This window comes from Penicillium psychrosexuale, assembly GCF_028828465.1.
Source record: "Penicillium psychrosexuale strain IBT 29551 chromosome Unknown utg000001l, whole genome shotgun sequence".
In the NCBI taxonomy this organism is placed as follows: domain Eukaryota; kingdom Fungi; phylum Ascomycota; class Eurotiomycetes; order Eurotiales; family Aspergillaceae; genus Penicillium; species Penicillium psychrosexuale.
The window spans coordinates 2188042-2207847 of NW_026643186.1; the positions used below are offsets into that span (position 1 = coordinate 2188042).

The window sequence follows — 19806 nt, forward strand, 5'->3', positions numbered from 1 at the left end:
CGGCATTGCTGATCCGCCCAATTTGCTGTCAAATCCACATAAGCATTCGACCTGACACTTGCATATATGCTGTAAATTGCCAGCAGCGCTTCAAGATGGTTCTTGGGAGCGAGTTCCCAGAGCCTAGCCGGCACTCATCAGAAGACATCAGCAATTCCTCCAACCCTCTGTTGCCGACCTCGGCGGATGATGGCCCACCCCAAAATGATAGTCCAGCACCAGAAGCCCACTCAGTACTAACACGCCTATACATATCTCACACACTCTCAACATGGAACTCCCGCATGTTTGAATTCGGCGCCGTACTCTTCCTAGCTTCGATCTTCCCGGGGACACTACTGTATGCTTCGATATACGCTTTAGTGCGGGCGTTTTCAGCCGTCGCGCTGTCGTCGTGGCTGGGTGCGCAAGTTGATCGCTCAGACCGGCTTGTGGCTGTGAGGCATTCCATTGGTAGGTTGGAATCGCTTCGGATACTTCACTATGTGCCGAGTCTCAAGGCCAATGGCTAATTAAAGGAGTAGTGTGGCAAAGAGTCCCTGTTGCGATCTCGTGCTTGTGCTTTGTGGCCACTCTGTCTACAGACTCTTGGCCGCTTACGATTGTCTTGTTCGCTGTGCAGGGCTTGCTGGCTTGTATGGAGAAATTGGCCGCTACGGTTAATACAGTGGCTGTGGAACGGGACTGGGTATGTACAGGGAATCGTATTTGGGTTGTCTGGTTCATGCATCCGATATACAATCTTATTTTAGGAAGGGACATCGCTGCTAATTTGACACTAGGCAATCGTGATCTCGGAAAGTATCAATGTTCCTCGACAAGGTGAGAAACCTGAAGCCACCTGAAGCTCTGCAATACCTAACTTCGAACCACAGGCTTGAACGCCTCTATGAGACGAATTGACCTCTTCTGCAAGCTCCTAGCACCAGTATTTATCTCCTTGATCGACGGCATATCAACCCGATATGCAATCTGGACAGTGTTTACCCTGAATACCACATCTGTGCTGGTCGAGTATATGGCCATTGCCCAGGTCTACCAATCAGTCCCAGCCTTGACCAAGACGCAAGCTCCTACAACACAAGCAGATGATACGAGTAGCGAGAGCGATGCCCGCTGCTTGTCAGGCTCACTTGCGCCCTGGAAAGAGTACATAGCAAGCCCCGTCTTCCTAGCATCCTTTGCCCTGAGCCTGCTCTACCTAACAGTCCTATCCTTCGGCGCAACAATGGTCACATATCTATTGCACACGGGCTTCACCCCATTAGAGGTCAGCTATATGCGCATCGGCTCCGTGGTCGCCGAGCTATCCGGTACATGGACAGCGCCTATGGTCATGAACCGGATTGGTCCAATTCGCTCCGGGCTGTGGTTCCTGAATTGGCAGTTTATCTGTATCGCTGCTGCCACCGTGGCTTTCGTTTTTTGGGACCCTAGCTCGCAGTTTGTGGCGGGTGCGCTGATTACGGGCGTTGCTTTGAGTCGGATTGGGCTTTGGGGATTCGATTTGTCGGTGCAGTTTCTCGTGCAGGAGGTAAGTGGCTTTTCCGTATTTTTGATTTGTGCATGTGCTGAACTCGTTGGGTGATGTAGAATATCCAGGAACATGTCCGTGCCCGTTTCTCTGCTACTGAAATGGCGCTGCAGAATGTGTTCGAGATGCTTTCTTTTGCCTCGACTATTGCTTTCCCGCTGCCGGCCCAGTTCAGGTATCCCGTGCTGATCAGTTCTGGAGCTGTGGCGGTCGCTGCGGTCTGTTTTGCGACGTATGTGCGCAAGGAACGGGGACATCTACTGCATCGATCACGCTGTATAGGCGGAGATAAAGTGTCATATCGAGCGATTGGATCTGGGTCGGTTTAGAATATTTGAATTGGTTGTAGGTTTTTTGTATTATATTTTATGAGAAAGTCTCTACACCTCTCATGCCGAACATGAAGTTCAAATCACAACGAAAAAGTCCGAAAACATTTCCCGCCTCACACATTTCGAGTCTGCCCATGTGCGTGACACATCTTGCCGCCGGGTCATCTCCTCCACAAGCACTAGGACCCTATCAGCGGTCGGGTGACGAGTGGCCGAAGGTGCCGCGTCAGCTTCGTGGGCCGCAGCCATACGCTGAATCTCGTGGCCAATCCACTTGCGCTGGTCCTCCGTAGCCTCCAGCCCCGCAATGAACAGCGGCCATAAGAAACTGACGGGCAGATGGTCTGGCCCGGCAGAGTCAACGGTGGCCAGTTGAATGATTTGATCGACAGCGCCGTTGACGCGTTCTGTGCGAGGATATATTGCAAATGCAACGCGATGCAAGTAGATAAAGTTCGCTAAGAAGTTGGCCACGTATTGGCGGAATGTGCGGCAGATTTCCGATGCCACAGGCGCACAAAGGATGTCAGTTAGAGCTTCGGGCCGTCCGTAGACGTCTATTACTGAGGGGCGTCGGTGCCAGAGTGTTTCGAGATCGGCGCCGATTTTGTGGGCGAGTTGGAGTACTTCGAACTCGTCGGTGAGAGTTCCGCGGCTGCGGTGGTGGAGGTCGATGCAGACTATGCGTCGTACGACTTGTTGGGCTTGTACGAAGAATCGGAATGCCGGGCCTACGATTGCTTCGTAGACGAGGTAGTTGGGGCTGAGGAATGGGTCTTCGATGCTGTCCTCTTGTTTAAAGTTGGCTGTTGGTGCGGTTATGTGAGATGTTTGGGAAGTTTGTGTATCCGGTGGTTTCAGTGTTATGCTATGTTCTGGGATGTTGCCGAGTTCAGGGAGAGGATCGCCATCTCGGCCTGCAATCAGGGACTTGACATCTAGCAGTAAGATCCATGACACCAAAAGATGACCGAGACCGGTCCAATGTCGAGTACGATCATGGAATCGTTGTAGAATAAGGTACCCGGAGTGAATATAAGAAGTTCCGGTGCATATTCCGGAAGGTGAGAGAAGCTGAAACAATATGAGCGTTCGCTCGATCTCGGGACTAAGCAGAACATACCTCGGATATCATTAAGAGAAAAACAGCTCCAAAAACTTTGATGAGTGTGGACTCCGTCACCTCGCCATGAATACAAGCTTGGATCTCCGAACTAGCCACTCTATAAAAGGTAGGCGCCCAGCGCCATTTTTTCCCTTCCATCATCGCTTTATGAACATCCGCGTAGCAGTATAAAGCATTCAAAAGCGGACTGGAATCTCGTGCATGAACCAGCAGCGCTGGGCGCATATACTTCCACTCGATGTTTACCGGCGCAAAAAGAGCAGCCGGCGGGCCAATGGTCAGAAAGTGCTGTAGCAGTTGGTCCTCATACGAGATACCGCCTGCATCGGATAAGCTGCCCCTGCTAGTTGGCATGTCTGAAGCGCTGCCCGAAGATGAGGTATTTGGAGTAAGAATGCGACGGTCTGGTGTGAGTGTCCCGGGTAGCGACTGCGACGCTGGACTAGCGGTCAAAGTCATCGCGGGTCCAGCAGCCAGGTCCAGGTGCTTCTGTTCCAGCTCAGAAGTAATCCCGCCCATGAATACGAGCATGTCAAACTCCGAAGGGTGGGAGCCCTGGTCTGTAGGGAGCTGTCGAAGTGTGGTTGTTGGCGCGGGTATTGTGTGGCCGTCTGCGCGGAGCACGGTATTAAAGAAGTTTATGTAGGGAGAGCGGGATGCAGTCGTGGCTGCAGCAGAGGAGCCTGAACTCCCTGGGTGTGCTGTGTTATTCGATGCAGTTGTCTTGTTTGCACGAGTTGGCGATGAACCCAACCTCACGCCGGGTGCGGTGCGTGGTTTATACAGGCATAGTAGACATAGTCGATCGCAATTGGAGCAGCTTGGTTTCGCTTCATCGCATCGGACCTTACGGGACCTGCATGTTAGGCACCCTGTTCGTCGACGCGGGCCTGACCTGCCAGCTCCCCGGGCTTTTGGCACCTGAGAAGAATTCACATTAGTTGAGTGAGGCATAAGGGAATATCCAAATTACCTCCATGATAAAGCAAGGCAAAGCATACTAGATATACAAAGTAGTCGCAAAGAATTTCGATGGTGGCTGGTTTCCCCGCAATGGCGCCGGTTCTCGGGTGCGATGACGAGCTCGGGTGGTCAAATTGAATTGAAGATATTCCAAATGACGAAATTAACAGATCTAGAAGTCCTAAAGGTGCAAGAAGATCTTTAGGATATTGTGAATATACACAAATTTAATTCATAGCTATGTAATAATGGAATACTTCCAAGTAGAAAGTACGTGATCATAGGGTGTATGAGCCCTATAACTACAACTTATGCCCTATATAAACTTCATATCAAACCTCCCTCCTCCTTCTCAGCCAACTTCCTCTGTACAAAATCCTCCATCGAATTCCTTTCCTCAACAGTCAACAATCCAATCCGATCTCCTAAAGTACCTTCTCCAAAGAACCTGCGATCAATCCTCGCCCAGTAGATAACATCAAAAGCCCAACTCCTTCTCGCCGCATAACTAACCCAGAACCCCCCACTATTCCAGCTCTCACGCATATGTCTAGAAAGCCGATTTTCCTCACTCATAACCCCACGCCGAATGTCAACATCCTCTCGCATATGTAGCTCCTGCAAGAAAACCTCCAACCGGCTCTCATACACCCGCTCCCAGTCATCAAGCCCATTATCCCAGTACTCTGGCCGCTCAAGCAGTAGCCAGCATGGCGGGCTATACACAAACTCCAACGGCGCAGCATAAGCAAATTCCCAATCAATAGCCCCGGATATCTTATACCCAAAGTCCGAGTTAGCAAGCACATTCGCCGGTCGTAGATCATCACAGAATAACTTAAACACCCCTTCCTCCCCGGCGCAACAAAGACGGCCCTCCCTCGCAAGCTTCCGGAACAAACACCGCGCAATGTACTTCGTCCTGCAGTCTTCCGCATCATCAATAGCGTCATTCCGTTGGGATGAAAGATGCGTCATATGCAGCTCCGCAAGGGCAAGTAAATACTCCGCTGCAGTCGCAAACGTCTCGGTTATCCCCGGCAGATCCCCAGCCCGTACACCACCAACCTGCACCAGCTCATTCATGTCGATACTCAACGGCCGGTGCGCAACCACCCACTCATCCTCAAACTCGTCTTCCGCGGCATTAGATATACATCCAATCCGCGGGAACGAGTGCTTCGCAACCTGCAGCAACAAGCCCGCCATCTGATTATACACCGAGCGCAGCCTGTTATCGTCGATATTGGGATCGAGAACGGGTCGTTCTTCATCCGGTATCCCGGGTGTGTTCAGCGCATCCACCAGATCTGCGTTATGGTCGATATACTCCATGATAATGAACGGGCCTAGGCCGTGTGGGCTTTCGTCGCTGGTGCCGTGGTGTAGGACGTGCGGGATACGGATGCCTGTGTGTCGCTCGAGAAAGTGCATCACGCTTACTTCTCGGTGGAGTTTCTCGTCTGGGAAGATTGAGTAGCCTGGGATTGGGAAGCGAATTATGGCCGAGGCGCCGTCGAGGAATCGTAGGCGGATCACCATGTTGAAGGAGCCTTTTGTTGGTGGGAAGAGTTGGTCTGCTACGCCTTGACGGTGGATTTTGATTAATGTGGTTATCTTCTGCATGGTTTCTTGGTTGAGAAGGATTGCTTCCCATGTTGCTAGTTGCTCGTCGCTTTTGTCCCAGGCTACTTCATCGAAGAACATTAGTTTGCCTTTCATGATTGGTAGCATTTTGGTGTTCCTGGTATTATATCAGGGGGAGTGCTGGGTTCAGGGGGATGTATGTCTTTATAGACAGACGTCTTTGTAAATGCTTTACCCCGCGGTTACTCAGAATATCGGTAAGCTGCATGTTCTGGAACAAACAGCGACTGTCATTCTATTTGTTTATCTTTGCAACAGTTCAATCAGAGGTTCGGCTATAATACTTATAGTTCTACCTTTCCTCAGAAAGGCTTCATAGTCCACTGAAACCTCAGCGGCTGGCGCGTAAACTTCCCCCCGCCTAAACTACGGCCCTTGATTATCTGAATCTAAGAAGTAAATATCTACTAAAGAGCCACTCGCGTAGGTTTCACTAAGGATGACTTGTGCGTGGATGTGAATCTTGCGTTCATAATTCGACAAACTTGTATCTTGGTAGAAACAGTGTGATCCTAATAGCCCAACAGGGATCGAAACCAAAATCCGATGTTAACAACTATTGGCTTTTTGCTCAAGGTGCATCTGACCTTTATAGGAATATGGCGAATGAAGTCAAGGTGAGAGCTTTGAGAGTTGGATAATAAGAGTGTTGTCGTACTGCATAACTAACTATTGTTGTCACAATTGATTGGTCATCAATTATGTGCCACGTGACTTCCAGAGTCCGTGCTGACATATACTTAAAGCGTCAGGTGAGTCTAGAAGCAGCTCAGATAACGGAGATGCCATCACTTTATACAATGTTGTACCTATATTGTATGTTGTAACACAGAAGAATGGAAATCGCCATTTTAAACTCAATAATGGTATTCAAAACTATAAAAACATGAAACTGCATATATATCTTCCCTGTACAACATACAGAGACAGAGTATGTTGTACTCCGTACTTGATCTCCATTTACCCTCTGACTTAGTACTAACTACACTTATAACTTATAACTACTCAACTCCATGCCAATACATTCTTAACACTTCATGCTTCATGCACGTAATGTAGCAGATAGGTGGCGTTGTACTCCGTACAGACTGCATCGTACACTGCTCACATAGCTGCAGCACATTCCCCCACTTCGCTAGACCGCCAGATGCAAGGAAGATCGACCAGCGCATACATGTTCCTTTGCTTCGTTCAGACACACATGCATTTGCATTTCAGACTCTGCAGGCCTGATTTGCTGTCACAACTTGGCCCACACTGAACTGTTCAGAATGTTCAACTCGGCAATTCGTCACCATTTCCCTATCTCTTGATTTCTTTGAAACGTGATCAACAGGGATACAAGGAAGCTCCTTGCGATACGATTATCATTGGTCGATCTAAATAAAGCCCTCGGCGCTTCTAAGTTGCTTCAGATTGTTCCCGGACTGACTTGTGTGACGAATTACAAGTCTTCATAACCATTCGGGCTTTTCAGCTGACACAAACCTATTCCCATTGGAAGTTGGGCTGACGTTTCGTGTTTCTATAATACTGATACCAATTTCCCTTATTATAGAGAATGTCTGATGGAATTCGCGGGGAAATTGGAGATATACTATTTTCCATCAACCCCCCCCTAGATTCCTAGGATTCCGCACCTTTTGACACTCGATCTGAGACCATGGAATTCCACCCCTAGGCTATGCCTCAAGTCCCTATACTCCTGATTCCATCGCGAATTCCCTACTACGATTCATTTCATGTCCTTTTCTCTTTTCCTCCTCTTTCCCTGGTATGCCCTGATTTGTATGAATCGGGTCTTGATTCCGAACTTATCCGATAATCATGCTCCAAACTAGAAAGTCAAAAAAGGATGGAAGAAAGAGGACATACTCGTTGGTGTCCAATACTACAAACCCACAGGCTGGTCCTGTCGCAAGCCCTAAAACTGTCGAGAACAGTTCACCTTCACAACGGCCCAATGGGTCAAGACAAGCCCTAAATGCGCCTGTCGCTCCAGCGAACCCAAAGAAACCAGAGTCGAAGAAGATGCCTAATGTCTTTGAGTTCCTAGAGGAGAACGATGAATCGTCTTCAGACTCATCCTCGTTATCGTCATCATCGGAGTCTGAATCAGACGAGGAGCCGGAGCCTCCACGCCCTATACAATCCACCACCCAGATCCAGGCTCCTAAGCCGCGGACAAACACTGTGCCACACGGAGTGTTGGTCTCAGGAGGCAACACCCCCCCGAAGAAAGTCACCCAGTCACCCCCAGTAGCATCCAAAAGTCCAAAAGAACCACGAAAGCCCGCGCCTTCTACAGGCAATCAGTTAGTCACCCGGAAGAGACAACCCACTAGAAAGCCGAGCCCGATTTCGACTGCGCAAACCTCGCCAGGAATAGGCGAACTAGAACTGTCCCGACCACAGACCTACCATGAATCGCCAAGAGACAACGGTGCGATCCATAGACCACCGCTCCCTCCATCACCTCCAAGAAGCCCAGAAGATAGTCTTCACCGCACCACGCCAACAAAGAGACGAGACTCCAACGTATCGCAAGAGCCATCAGGATACGGGCTTCTAGCCTCGCACCTAACCAAGTCCGCTTCAGAAGAGAGCGGAAGCTTCCCTCCGCTCTACCGACGCTTCGAGACCGTCAACCACCGCGTCCTCCTCCACCTCCAAGACGAGATTTCCCAAATGGAAGAAGATCTCCACACGCTAGACGAGTACGAAGAAATACATCGAGTCAGCACAGCCGAGCAAGAAGGCGCAAAGCCCTTACCGGCTTCCCGCAGACGGGACGCCCAGGCCCAGGCCTATTCGTCGTTGCATTACCGCCGCATGGATCTCATGAGCGCTTTGATCCAAAAGACCGAACAATACAGTAAGCCCCTTCCACTTTCCATATCGCTATCCCGCAAAGTTGCTCTCTGACCAGCACGCAGACAACGCCCTCTGCGCGTACAGCAAAGTCCTACAGACGCTCCCGCGGGCCTCGGAACAGGATATCGCGGGCTATCGCGGCTGGATGAGAGAGCACAAGCCCGTCGCTGGTGTCGAGACGCGGTTCCTAATCCACGATGCGGATCTGGTCTCCCTCACTCCGCGACTGGCTGCATCGGCCGCTGCCGCACCCGTCTACGTCGCAATCATCATCGCATCGGGTGCGCTCCTGTTGCCACTGTTGGCGTTCAGCCTTATTGCGGAGTTCTCTGGTCGTCTGGTCGTTGTGACGGTAGTTGGTGGTGCCGCCGCGGCTATTGCGGCGAATTACTCGGCTGGTATTGATACGCTGGTCGACTCGAGGGATGGTTGGCGCTGTGCTACGATGTATGATTGCTTTGACTCTGTTGTGGCTGCGTTTGAGACTGACCTTTTGCTTCTAGATACTTCGGTTTCATGGCTATTGCTGCTATGTTCATTCCCTAGCTTCGATATCCTATTTTCGCAAGTTGGGTTCCCGCCTGCTATCAACTACTTATGACTTATGAATCTTCTTTGTTCTAATTTTTTTTTTTTGTGTTTCCTTGGCGATGAGCTTTCTTTTTGATTTTGTCTTTTTGTGAAGGGAAGGTTGGATGGGTACACCCTACTGGGCACGGAAGAAAGGGATGGCGTTCATTTTCCGGCGATTGCTTCAATAATTGGATAGGGCAGATAGACGAGTATCTCGGGTTTGGCATGTAAAGGACTATGAGCATTGGGCAGAAGATACAGCGGACTGGGAGATACTATAGCAGGATGGGTGTTTCTTTATATCGGGGATAGCAGTGTACTATGTATGAGATATGATTTAGGAACGCTTTGAAAGCTCGTTTTTTCAATATCTCCCTCTACGGTCAAATCTCCACGGAAAGCACGAGGTGTGCTGATATGCAGCATATTGATTGAATTGCATCGGAAGCGAGAAACAAGTAACTCTCTAAGCAAGACTTAGCTGTGTCGCAGAGGCAGCCTATACACCCCGGCCGACCAGTCTTGAAAAAAAAAACCATCCACGCCAATCGCTTAGTCCATAATACAACACCAAAAAGAAAAGTCATACAAAACCGAGGATCAAGAGGTTCATTAAAAACACAGTTGGGAGAAAAGAAAACGGGGACGCGGATCACATCCAGAGCTCATAATTGGAAACGAAAGAGAAAGAAGAACAATGCAAAAAGTCAATAAAGCAGAAAGCCGACTTCAGAGAAATGTAATGTTGGGGTTTCGATCTTTAGAAACAAATCGCATTTTTGAATGGGAGCACAATGTCACATGCTCGAATTAGTGCAAATATCTGCCCTACGTGGATAGGGGTGTACCATTTGCTTTGCTCCCTGGTGTCATGCTGCCTTCTTGGGAAGCACGGGCATCCGACCCTTGAGGTTGAGGCGTTGAGGGACTGTGGCCTGACTGTCGAGCAGCTAGTTGCGCCTTGTTCCTGTCCATCAGCGCAGCTTGTTCGGCCGCACTACGAGAGTATGTGGCACTAGCGGCCGAGTTTGAGTAGCCAGCTTGTGAAGGAGTCTGGCCTGGGTACTGAACTCGCTGGTTCGCGGTTGCAGTCGCGTATGGCGTACGCCCCTGTGGCGTGGCGTTGAATGTGCCTGGTTGCCTGGGCTGTGGCGTATAAGGTTGCGGAGACACTTGGGCATATCCATTGGAGGTAGGGCGCTGGTATTGGGGAGCTTGACTGCCCTGGCTGTACTGTGGGTTCATTTGCGCGTATTGAGGGGTGTTGACTTGACGTTGACTGGGTGTGCTCGGTGGACGCCCCGCGCCATAAGCATGCGTGTATGTATTTGGAACTGAGGGCTGCCGTGCGTGCTGCGGTGTGACCTGGAACCCGGGCTGAGGCGGAGCCCGAGCATTGGAAGCAAAAGCACGTTGGTTGTAGGCACTGTGAGAGCCTTGGTAATTACTGGGTCGTGAGGCGGAGGGGGTTGAGGTTCGATTTGCTGCGCTGGCTGCTGCGAGCAATGCGGCGGCTCTTTCTTGTGACAAAGTGAAGTCATCCTTTTCCATGGTACCACTGTAGTCAGGAATGTCAACCAAAACCTTTTGGCTGATATTCAACTCCGCGAGCTGATCACCGTCCAATTTAGCGACAGCATAAGGTGGCAGGTTGCTGATGACTGCAGCAAGGCTTGACTTGAGGGTATCATAAACAAGGGTCTCTGCTTCAGAGGGCGTGTTCACATCGCCGAGATCAAGGCTAGGGGTTTCATTCGACTCAGGAAGTTGTTGACCAGGCAGCTGGAGATCAGAGGAAAGTTTGAGACTTCGGAGTCGCTGGTAGGAACTAAGAGTGTCGAGCAAGTCGGAAACATCCTGAAGCATTTGCTTGATCTCTTTTGATTCTGCGTCGACTTCACTAATCGGATCGGTTTCTGTGATGTCCCCAGCAAAGTCTTGGGCGTTGAATGACTCAACCATTTCATCCAGAATGCTCTCATCAAGTTCGCCAATATTGCCAGGCTGGGCGGTCTGTGTGTCATTTTGTTTGCTGTCTGCTTCCACCGATAGCAGGGTGTTTACGCGGGCCGCACCCCGTTGTCCCCACCAGACCATGTCCTTCGAAGCGAGCTGTACAATCGCGCCAGAGCTGTCGTAAGAAGGAGCAAATGACGAGAAGACACCCTGGAAAGCAGATGAATCAGGGCCAGTCCAAAGAGCAGGATCTCCATGGCGATGAACATTCTCCGAATCTGCATGCTTTTCTACACGGTCCCAATAGGCAGGTGATGAACTGACTCCACCGTATTGAAGCCACTGGGTTGAAGGGAGGGGTGCCAGGCAATAGTTGCTACGCTCTCCCAAAAATGTCCTGACATCGAAAGTGGCGTCGAAGCGATCCGTCCATGTGGCCGAATTAGCCCGGTGAGATCGTTTGCGCGGAGGTTCCAGCTTTGGTAATGTTTCGCGTGGCGCGAACACTTCCCCAAATGTTCGCTTCGATGCTTGAGCAGCATCAAGGTTGAAAGGGATGACTTTGGTAGCTGCGATGCCATTAGGCAGGGCGACCTCGCGCAGCTCCTCTTGCACTTCAACAAACTTCTCAGGTCCTGATTCGGACAACGGCACCTTCACCGATTTTTGAAGACTCGAGAATAGCTGCCTGGGATTCGATGGGTTCCCGAAGAGTGTTAGGGCAGGCTTATCCTCTCGCTGACAGACGTTGATCGCGTGAAGCTCTGATGATTCCTCGGTATCGTCTTCCATCGTCTCTGTTTTGACCTCGGGTTGATTGACGAAAGATTGACCAATCAAGCTGTTCATATGCTTTTTGAATGCTGCGATCCGGTTCACCACCTCATTCAAAGGTGCCCCATCTTCTTTCGCGCCATTGGCCTGTGTTTGATTGCGTTCAATAACAGCAGCCGATGCTCTTTCGATGTCGGAAAGAAACTCTTGCAACGTGTTGTATTTGCCCGAATTGACGCGTGTTTGGATGTTGGAGGTTTCTGGATCGCCGGAAACCTTTGCGCGCTTCGTTCGAGGCTTAGCAGTTGTGTTTGGGAAGGGGCAAGAGAGGAGTTGGAGTTCAGTGTCATGTCTGTGGCCTGTCAGCACAATACTAGAGCATACTTTCATCAAAGCTTACTTCAGAAGAAGCTCAATCAGGCTGCGAAGAGTTTCATGGAGATTTGTTCGATCGCGCGAGGCTGGGGCACTTGACTCAGTGCTCGGTTTGTCGTCCTGAGTGGAGCGCTTCCGTTTCCCAGCAGTTGCATGAGTAGCAGGGTCGGGATGAGGTTCGCTATTTGTGGTTGACATGGGGGTTGTGTCTCCAGCTTCGTCGGCGCTCATGGTTGCGAAGTCGCGCCGAGGTCAAGGTTGACGATACTTGCTTTGACGCGGTCCCCTCCAATGCAAATCGATGGGGTCCACAAATCAGACGATTGAAAGTAAAGATTGGGAGGATGCGATCGTGTTAATTAATATTTGCTGGCGATTTAGTGTTGAGGTCGATATTTGGTTCGGATAGCAACCGGAATCCAAGTAGCCTCGATGGGTAGGGCGTGAAAGCGAATTCTTAGAGAAGATGGGGATCGCGAAGAGCGAGGGAGGGAAGATCAAATCCTCACGTCACCACAATAAAAGATGTGAATGTGAAGCAGGAATAATTGTCAATAGAGACCAAAGTATTAGGACAATGATCAATGCAATAGAAAACCCTCGAACAAATAGGTCAAGTGTTCTCTTTTTTTCTGTTTTGCTGGAGAGAACGTTCGCTGCGTTGCGCTTTTCGGAATGGCGCGCTTTCTGACGACCCATCACGTGATTCCAATTTCTGCCGCGCGATTGTTGTATTTTTCTGATGTCTTGACTTTCTCTCATCTTCGGAGACAAATTACCTCTTTGAGCCTATTGAATGGGTCTGTGGCGTCCAGGCACTTTCACCCATGACTACGTTCATGGATGTCATCAGTTCTCAAGCATGCCCGAAGCCTTTCGGGAGTATCACGGCTAAGAGCAGACCTGCTCAATAGTCGTTTATACAAGGTGACTTTTTATACTCCCCGTCATCGAACATAGTGCTAAAGAACTTGATATGTCCTAGGCAATATCTTATCATGACGCCAACTTTTCCGTACATTATTCGCGCAATTTCCTGGCTGGCCTAAGCCCAGGCAGTTTCCGTTCGTTTCAGTCCACTGCGTTCCTCAATGTGCCCGAGTCACTTGCAATCGACACTCAACACTCACATTTGGATGATCTCTTCAATAAAGAGCGATCAGACCCATCACTAGACGAACAATGCGCAGCATTGCTCCAAGAATCGGTGAATAGCTCGCTCGGAGAGAAAAGGCTTGAGAAGACCGCCAGCATCAGAGTGAAACCGAAGCCCGCCGAATACCTCTCGAAAGCTTTGCGAAACACTGGCCACCCCCTTGGATATGACGGCCAGTCAGCTGGGCTTGACCGGGCTCTTTCCAAATATGCTCTCCAAACACAGAACGAGTTGAGGACAGTTGGTCGACCAAAAAAGCCGTCACTGCCGGTTATTCTTGGGGAGTATATACGAGAGGTGGACCCGTTGCTTTCGTCTGTGTCGGATAAACGTACGGAGAAGGATTTGAATATCGCTCTGCAGAAGGTATTCAGAAGCACAAGCCATGATTATTTATCATCGCGTGGCTACGATGCCGCCGATGTGACTGCTTGGGCCTGGATCATGAAGAGCCAGAATGCCCACGAGGCAATGGTACGGCTGTTGTTGTTCGAAACGGACAGAGCCAAATCTGGCGCTACTAGCCCAAACATTCCACCTTTCATTCCCCTCCATCTTTTGAAACAGCAAAATCTCGATGCTCACACTTTCCGTTTGCTTTTAATCCACTCTTTACATCTGATGAGTGGATATACCTTCCCCATTGCCGAAGCTCCTTCTGGGGTTGCCGAACATGATCTTGAGCTACCCCCTGAGGACTTCCGCCCTCAAATCGATTCTGGCACCTGTATGATTTTGGTCGTTCGTTTAATCCGTCATGCTCGGCGAGTGTGGCCACAATCACTTCTTACTATTGCACGTGCATTCGCTCGCTTCCTCTCAGCCTCAAGGGCTGATAACGCCGAGAGGTCAGCTTTGGTGACGCGAAATGATGATCGCGTCAAAACCGTCAAATTTAATGAATGTCTCTGGTTACTTTCTATACCGGCTAATATTGCCCCTTACCGCTCTACATCGATTCAACAGCAAGCGCAATTTGAGCTTCTTAGAGCCATGGCAACCCACAAGCCCGTCCTTCCCGTCACAAGACAGGGCTATCGAGCAGTCGTTGCAGTCCAACTGGCCCATAAGAAAACATCCGAAGAGCGCCAGTCTGCTGAACTTAAAGCTCCATCATGGCCTCCTTGGAAGGAAGAGAAATTGGGAATTGATTCTCAGCGCGGGAATGAGGGGATGTTCAGTCGTGCGATGCAGGTACTTTCACAAATGAAAGATGCTGGCTATTCCCATCGTCTGTGGGAGGACATATCCTCGATTTTGGCGGGTTGGGATACCGATCACAGCCCGACCGTGCAGACGAGAGCTATGATGCGTCGCCCGCAAGCTTTACCGGACAGACATGGATCCAAGTCCAATCATCACGAAATGTGGGTTGCTCGCATTCGGTCTACGAGGACTGTCCGTGAGGCCTGGGCGTGTTTTCTCTCCTATCAGGACCATGGGCTGCCCCCAAAGGGTGCTATCTACGCTGCCATGGCTGAAAAGTTAATATACCGACGACACGCCATGGAACGCGATTTTGACCAAATGAGTCATGCTCTGCCAGGGGATGGCCGCGAAGTTCACCCCGAACCGGCTTCTGCTCGTGACATTATCTATGTGCCCACAGAACCGCCTACCATGGATGAGTTACTTGACCAGATGCGTGCACAAGGGCTTCGGCCCTCTGGGAGATTCCTCAGCCTACTACTTCTGTCGGCTACTTCTCTGCGTTCTGGATTGTATTATCTCCAATGCAGTGGCCTGACAGATGCTCATATAGAGGTGCTCTCCATCGTGCGGGCCAAGCCCCGCAAATACCACAGTTTGGACCTTGAAGCTTTTCATGAATTGCCGGACTTGGTATTTGCATCGTTCATCAAGTTCCTATGCACACATTCAGATATATCCAGTCTGGATAGCGGTAATCGAAATATTCTCACAGCCGACCGTTTCCCGGCATTGATAGCCGCCGACTCTTCGACCGGTGCGAAAATAGACCTTATCGCATATTCCAAGGAACATCCAGGAAACCGGCATCACCCAAGGGCTTTATGGCACGCGATCCAGTTGACTAAATTGCGACGTGCTCCTTACACCCCTGCCTGGACCCACATTTTATCCGCTCTGACCCGCGAGCGCCTCACTGGGTATTATGGCCCAAGAAGCCGAAGTCTTCAGCGCATACTGGGATGGCACCAGGCTCTCAGAGCCTTGAGCTGGATGCGACAGCGCGATGTCGAACTTGGCGAGGAAGGATTCCGCATTTTATGTGTGGCGTTTACGAAAGCCATTGACGCTGCCCTTAGACACCCTGGTACTGCCGAACAAAGCTTTATGCTGATCCATAATGCTCGTATCCGACGTCTCAAGGCTAAAAACGAGGGTGATGACGAAATTGACGCTTTGATGCAACATGCGCTGCAGGTTTTGAAGCATCAGTTTGATCATCTCGTTCTCCCAGCCTCCAAAACCTCGGAGCATGCGGAGCGAAGCGTCTTTGCAGCAGATATCGTTTCCGAAACACAGCTCAAAGTTCCCTCGATGCTGCAAATACCATCACCTGCCACGCTACATGCCTTTGTTCGGGCTCTGGGGTCCGTAGGAGATGACGAAGGGTTGTTGCATCTGCTGCACTGGATGAGTCAGTCAGCTGATCTACTGAAAGAAGCTGCAGATGAACATGCAAATGGAGACAAAATGATGCGTCGAACCCTTGTGGCGATCAGGGTGTTTTTGGAACGACGACAGCAACGAATCGACACGCGGATACCATCGGACCTGATCATGGAGGCATACGACCTTATCAGCCGGACAGGCTGGGACTGGCCGAGTGATGCGGAGGTTACAGAATACTGCCAGTGACTATGTGTATATAATATTGTAGTTTTATAGGACTTTTGTCAATGTACATGATACCCCATATATTATTCTGTTCATGTTGCGTTCGGTAATCGTCGGACTCAAAGCTTTCCCCACACCCGAGCTCCGAGAACAACTTCCACCCGAGAACCTTTCAGCGCAGTATTCTTCTGTCATCATTTTAATATCGCGGTGTAAACCCCCTCGATCTTTTGAATTGCCAATTGCACAATGACAAGCATCATGTCATCGCGCCTCGTCCGCCTCTCCGCACCTCTCGCCCACCTCCGGGCGACCGCGGTGCCTGCCCGGGTCTTCGTCTCTCGTTACAGCACCAGCACAGAAGGAGACATTATCAAGACCCACCAGATCCCGGCCCCAGGCTCAGGGCATGTGCGCGTGCTGCAGCTGAACAGGCCGCAAGCTCGCAACGCGATCTCGACCGAATTACTTGACACGCTCGCGAAGCATGTGGAAGCCATCGCCGCCGAAAAAGGCAACGGGCCAACCCGGGCATTGGTTATAGCGAGTAACGTAGACGCAGCATTCTGTGCGGGCGCAGACCTGAAGGAACGCGCCAACATGAGCATGGCCGAGTGAGAAATGACCCTATACCCGGTTTCCCCGGTGCCCTGGTGCCCGTTGCCCGGTGTACCCGGGCTTGAAGCCTTGAACCTACGCGAACATATGCAGCTAACTATCCAACGCGACGATCCAGTACCGAAGACTTCCTCCTCAAACTCCGCTCCACATTCAAAAGCCTTGCTTCCCTCGAAATCCCCACCATCTCCGCCGTCTCGTCCGTGGCTCTCGGCGGCGGCCTCGAGCTCGCGCTGTGCACGCACCTGCGCGTTTTCTCGTCCTCTAGCGTCGTTGGTCTTCCCGAAACACGTCTCGCTATTATCCCCGGCGCCGGCGGTACATACCGACTGCCTCCGATCGTCGGTGTGAACCGCGCCCGGGACATGATCATCACCGGCCGCCGGGTGACCGGACCTGAGGCTTACTTCATTGGGCTCTGTGACCGGCTCGTGGAGGTGCTTCCCGAAGAGGAGACACAGGATGGCGTTGCGCGTGAACGCGTCCTGCTGGAGAGTATCAAGCTCGCACTGGATATCTGTGAGGGTGGCCCTATTGCTATCAAGATGGCGATGCAGGCTGTCGAGGCCCATGGTCTGGGTGAGCGGTCGGAGAATGCGGCCTATGAGGGAGTCATCGAGACTGATGATCGGTATGAGGCGCTGCGCGCTTTTGTTGAGAAGCGGAAGCCGGCGTTCCGTGGGAGGTAATGGTCTGTGGGGTTGAGTGGGTGATATATGTAGAACAAGATGGTCTACTTAACTAGATAGACTATATTATCAAAATGACAAGTTCTATGAACTTTTATATTTAGATTCTTTCTATTGCGAGCTTGGAAAAAGTAAAACTGATTTAAATAGACTGATAGACCGAGTAGACTACGTGAGGTGAGTGGTATGTACATACCAAGACATCATGTGGACATCCATGGAAGATTCTGATCATATGGGCAATGCGATAGACGTAACATGGGAGGCGAAAGAAAGAATTCGATGACTGCAAGTAGTAAATGTTGATTGCGGAGCGAAGCGAAGCAAGCATGAATCAGGGTCGTACGTACGTGCGTTAGTAAATCAGCCAAAGTAGATATCAGTAAACATATAGTATCCTGATGCATAGAATTCGCAGGATAGATAAGAGGTTGACTGTACCATTTGAAACGGCCCCGGCTAGGTCACTAAGGCGAGGCGGCGGATCCATGATTATAGATCCAGATCGTCTCTAACTGATAATCTCACGTAAGTCCCTACTACTGTCGTTGCAGAGCGAAGCGACTTATTCCAACTTCTAATGCTACGCAAAGCCCCCGTCTTACTGGTTTATTCTCCCCCATACCTGTAATTTCAGTACCACCTTCACAATTAGGCATATTTCCTGCACTTTCCTGCAATGGTAGTAGCAAGACAGCAGGTACCTACAATTTGTATATAAACTACTAATAAAATTAAGTCCCTTTTATCATACCATTATTAACTGCTTAATCAACTGCTTTATCGTCAATTACTTTAGCAACTACTTAAGAAACCGCTTGAGAAACCGCTCGAGAAACCGCTCGAGAAACTGCTTAAGCAACCGCTTGAGCAGGTACTCTAGTAACTGCTTTAGTAAATACTTAAGTGACCACTTTAGCAACCGCTTAAGTAACTACTTAAGTAACTACTTAAGTAACTGTTTAAGTAACTAACCACTTAAGCAATCGCTTAATGACCGCTTGAGCAACTGCTCTAGTAACTGCTTTAGTTAACTAGTTAACGTAATTCACAAGCGAGTGGCCACCACAAGCGAGTGGCCACCCCAATCAACAATCTAGTTTTTAAATGCATTTATTTCAACCATAACGCCATTAAATTCATTAAACTAAAAAGGATCATTTATCTGGACACCTATTGATCTTATGTCCTGTCTTCCAACACCCACTACACCTTGGTGCAGCCCGTGGTCGTGGTTCTAACCCTGATTGAGTGCTTCCGCCTAGGGGGTGTAGGGGTGTTTCTGATGCTTCCACCAACCCAGCAATCATTTCAGAAGCTTCTTGGACCGAAAGACCCTCTACGGTGGGTATCTGCTGTCTAGATCGGGTCCGCTTTTGCTTCTTCTTCTCATTTTTAGCGTATAAATCGCTTACTTCTTTCTTAAGAAGTACGGTAGATTACATTGTAAGATAGCAGCCCTTAATAAGTTGGTTTAATGTATATTTAGAAGGGCTTGTTAGGCTTCGAGATTGGGTATAAAGTAAAGCTTTGATTGATAAAGCCTGTTGACGTAGATCTTTGCTATTAAATAGGGTTTTTAGGGTAAAATTCTAGCTTGAATCGCTACCCCGGCTGGGGGGGGGGGTTAGTATTCGAAGATAAATATTTAGCTTTAAAAGTACCCGATTAGGTAAAAAGGGTACTAAACTAGCTACTAAGAAGCTATTTTTGATTGTCTGTAATTTAAAAGCTTTAATTCGTGCAGAGGGGTATGCTTCGAGAAAGTCAAGTTTATCGATATGGTTGATCCTTTACCGCATTTTTATTTCAACTAACCGACCGTACGATCGTTTTAGGACTGTAAAACAGCTGATATTAAGTGGTTGTAAAAGGTAAGAGGAATATAGTGGTATATAAATTGGTATAATATCGTTTTCCTCATAGATTTGGTCGAATTGAGGGGTTAAATGGCTTCTATAGCCGTTAAGTACTAAAAGTCGATACCTTCCCTTTATATACGATAAAGTAGAAGGAATAAAGAGTTTCTAAAGCTAGCGAAGTCTAATTTCATTAGATATCTAACCATTTAGACTAACTTTAAACTACTAATCATTAGGAAGGCTATTGAACCAAGATTTAATAAAGACCTTACCTTTAAAAATAATATATAGAGGGAGGGCCTACCCCGCCGCGTTTATATATTCAATTACAGTTACCTACTCGCGATTTCCGGGTTATAAAAGTGATCTCCAACTGTAGTATTCACGTCTAGTAATAACCCTTGCTGTTGCGGTTAATCCTATTGTAAATCCGGTCTTGTCGAAGTTATAAACATTATCCGGATCGATTCTATACTAAAGAATGGTTTTTTGAACTAGATCAAA

The 19806-nt window shown here is 49.4% G+C and overlaps 7 protein-coding genes across 7 annotated transcripts; 4 read left to right on the forward strand and 3 right to left on the reverse strand.

Moving 5' to 3' along the window:
* Positions 1–95: 95 nt before the first annotated feature.
* Positions 96–1863, forward strand: N7518_000842 (putative iron-regulated transporter; the record flags this gene model as incomplete). Its single annotated transcript, XM_057181770.1, has 5 exons — positions 96–453; positions 525–688; positions 783–822; positions 876–1534; positions 1594–1863. 5 exons carry the CDS (start codon positions 96–98, stop codon positions 1861–1863), a joined length of 1491 nt encoding a protein of 496 aa, XP_057047120.1.
* A 78-nt stretch (positions 1864–1941) lies between these two features.
* N7518_000843 (transcriptional regulator family TF) lies at positions 1942–3523 on the reverse strand (the record flags this gene model as incomplete). Its single annotated transcript, XM_057181771.1, has 2 exons — positions 1942–2940; positions 2990–3523. The coding sequence occupies 2 exons, from the start codon at positions 3521–3523 to the stop codon at positions 1942–1944; spliced, it is 1533 nt and encodes a 510-aa protein (XP_057047121.1).
* Positions 3524–4282: 759 nt separating this feature from the next.
* Positions 4283–5689, reverse strand: N7518_000844 (uncharacterized protein; the record flags this gene model as incomplete). The annotated part of the gene is made up of 1 exon (XM_057181772.1): positions 4283–5689. One exon carries the CDS (start codon positions 5687–5689, stop codon positions 4283–4285), a length of 1407 nt encoding a protein of 468 aa, XP_057047122.1.
* Positions 5690–7429: 1740 nt separating this feature from the next.
* N7518_000845 (uncharacterized protein) lies at positions 7430–9022 on the forward strand (the record flags this gene model as incomplete). The annotated part of the gene is made up of 3 exons (XM_057181773.1): positions 7430–8477; positions 8539–8923; positions 8980–9022. The coding sequence occupies 3 exons, from the start codon at positions 7430–7432 to the stop codon at positions 9020–9022; spliced, it is 1476 nt and encodes a 491-aa protein (XP_057047123.1).
* Positions 9023–9877: 855 nt separating this feature from the next.
* On the reverse strand, positions 9878–12385 carry N7518_000846 (uncharacterized protein; the record flags this gene model as incomplete). The annotated part of the gene is made up of 2 exons (XM_057181774.1): positions 9878–12131; positions 12180–12385. 2 exons carry the CDS (start codon positions 12383–12385, stop codon positions 9878–9880), a joined length of 2460 nt encoding a protein of 819 aa, XP_057047124.1.
* A 612-nt stretch (positions 12386–12997) lies between these two features.
* On the forward strand, positions 12998–16154 carry N7518_000847 (uncharacterized protein; the record flags this gene model as incomplete). The annotated part of the gene is made up of 2 exons (XM_057181775.1): positions 12998–13081; positions 13140–16154. The coding sequence occupies 2 exons, from the start codon at positions 12998–13000 to the stop codon at positions 16152–16154; spliced, it is 3099 nt and encodes a 1032-aa protein (XP_057047125.1).
* A 228-nt stretch (positions 16155–16382) lies between these two features.
* On the forward strand, positions 16383–17440 carry N7518_000848 (putative mitochondrial methylglutaconyl-CoA hydratase (Auh); the record flags this gene model as incomplete). Its single annotated transcript, XM_057181776.1, has 2 exons — positions 16383–16747; positions 16870–17440. 2 exons carry the CDS (start codon positions 16383–16385, stop codon positions 17438–17440), a joined length of 936 nt encoding a protein of 311 aa, XP_057047126.1.
* Positions 17441–19806: the final 2366 nt, after the last annotated feature.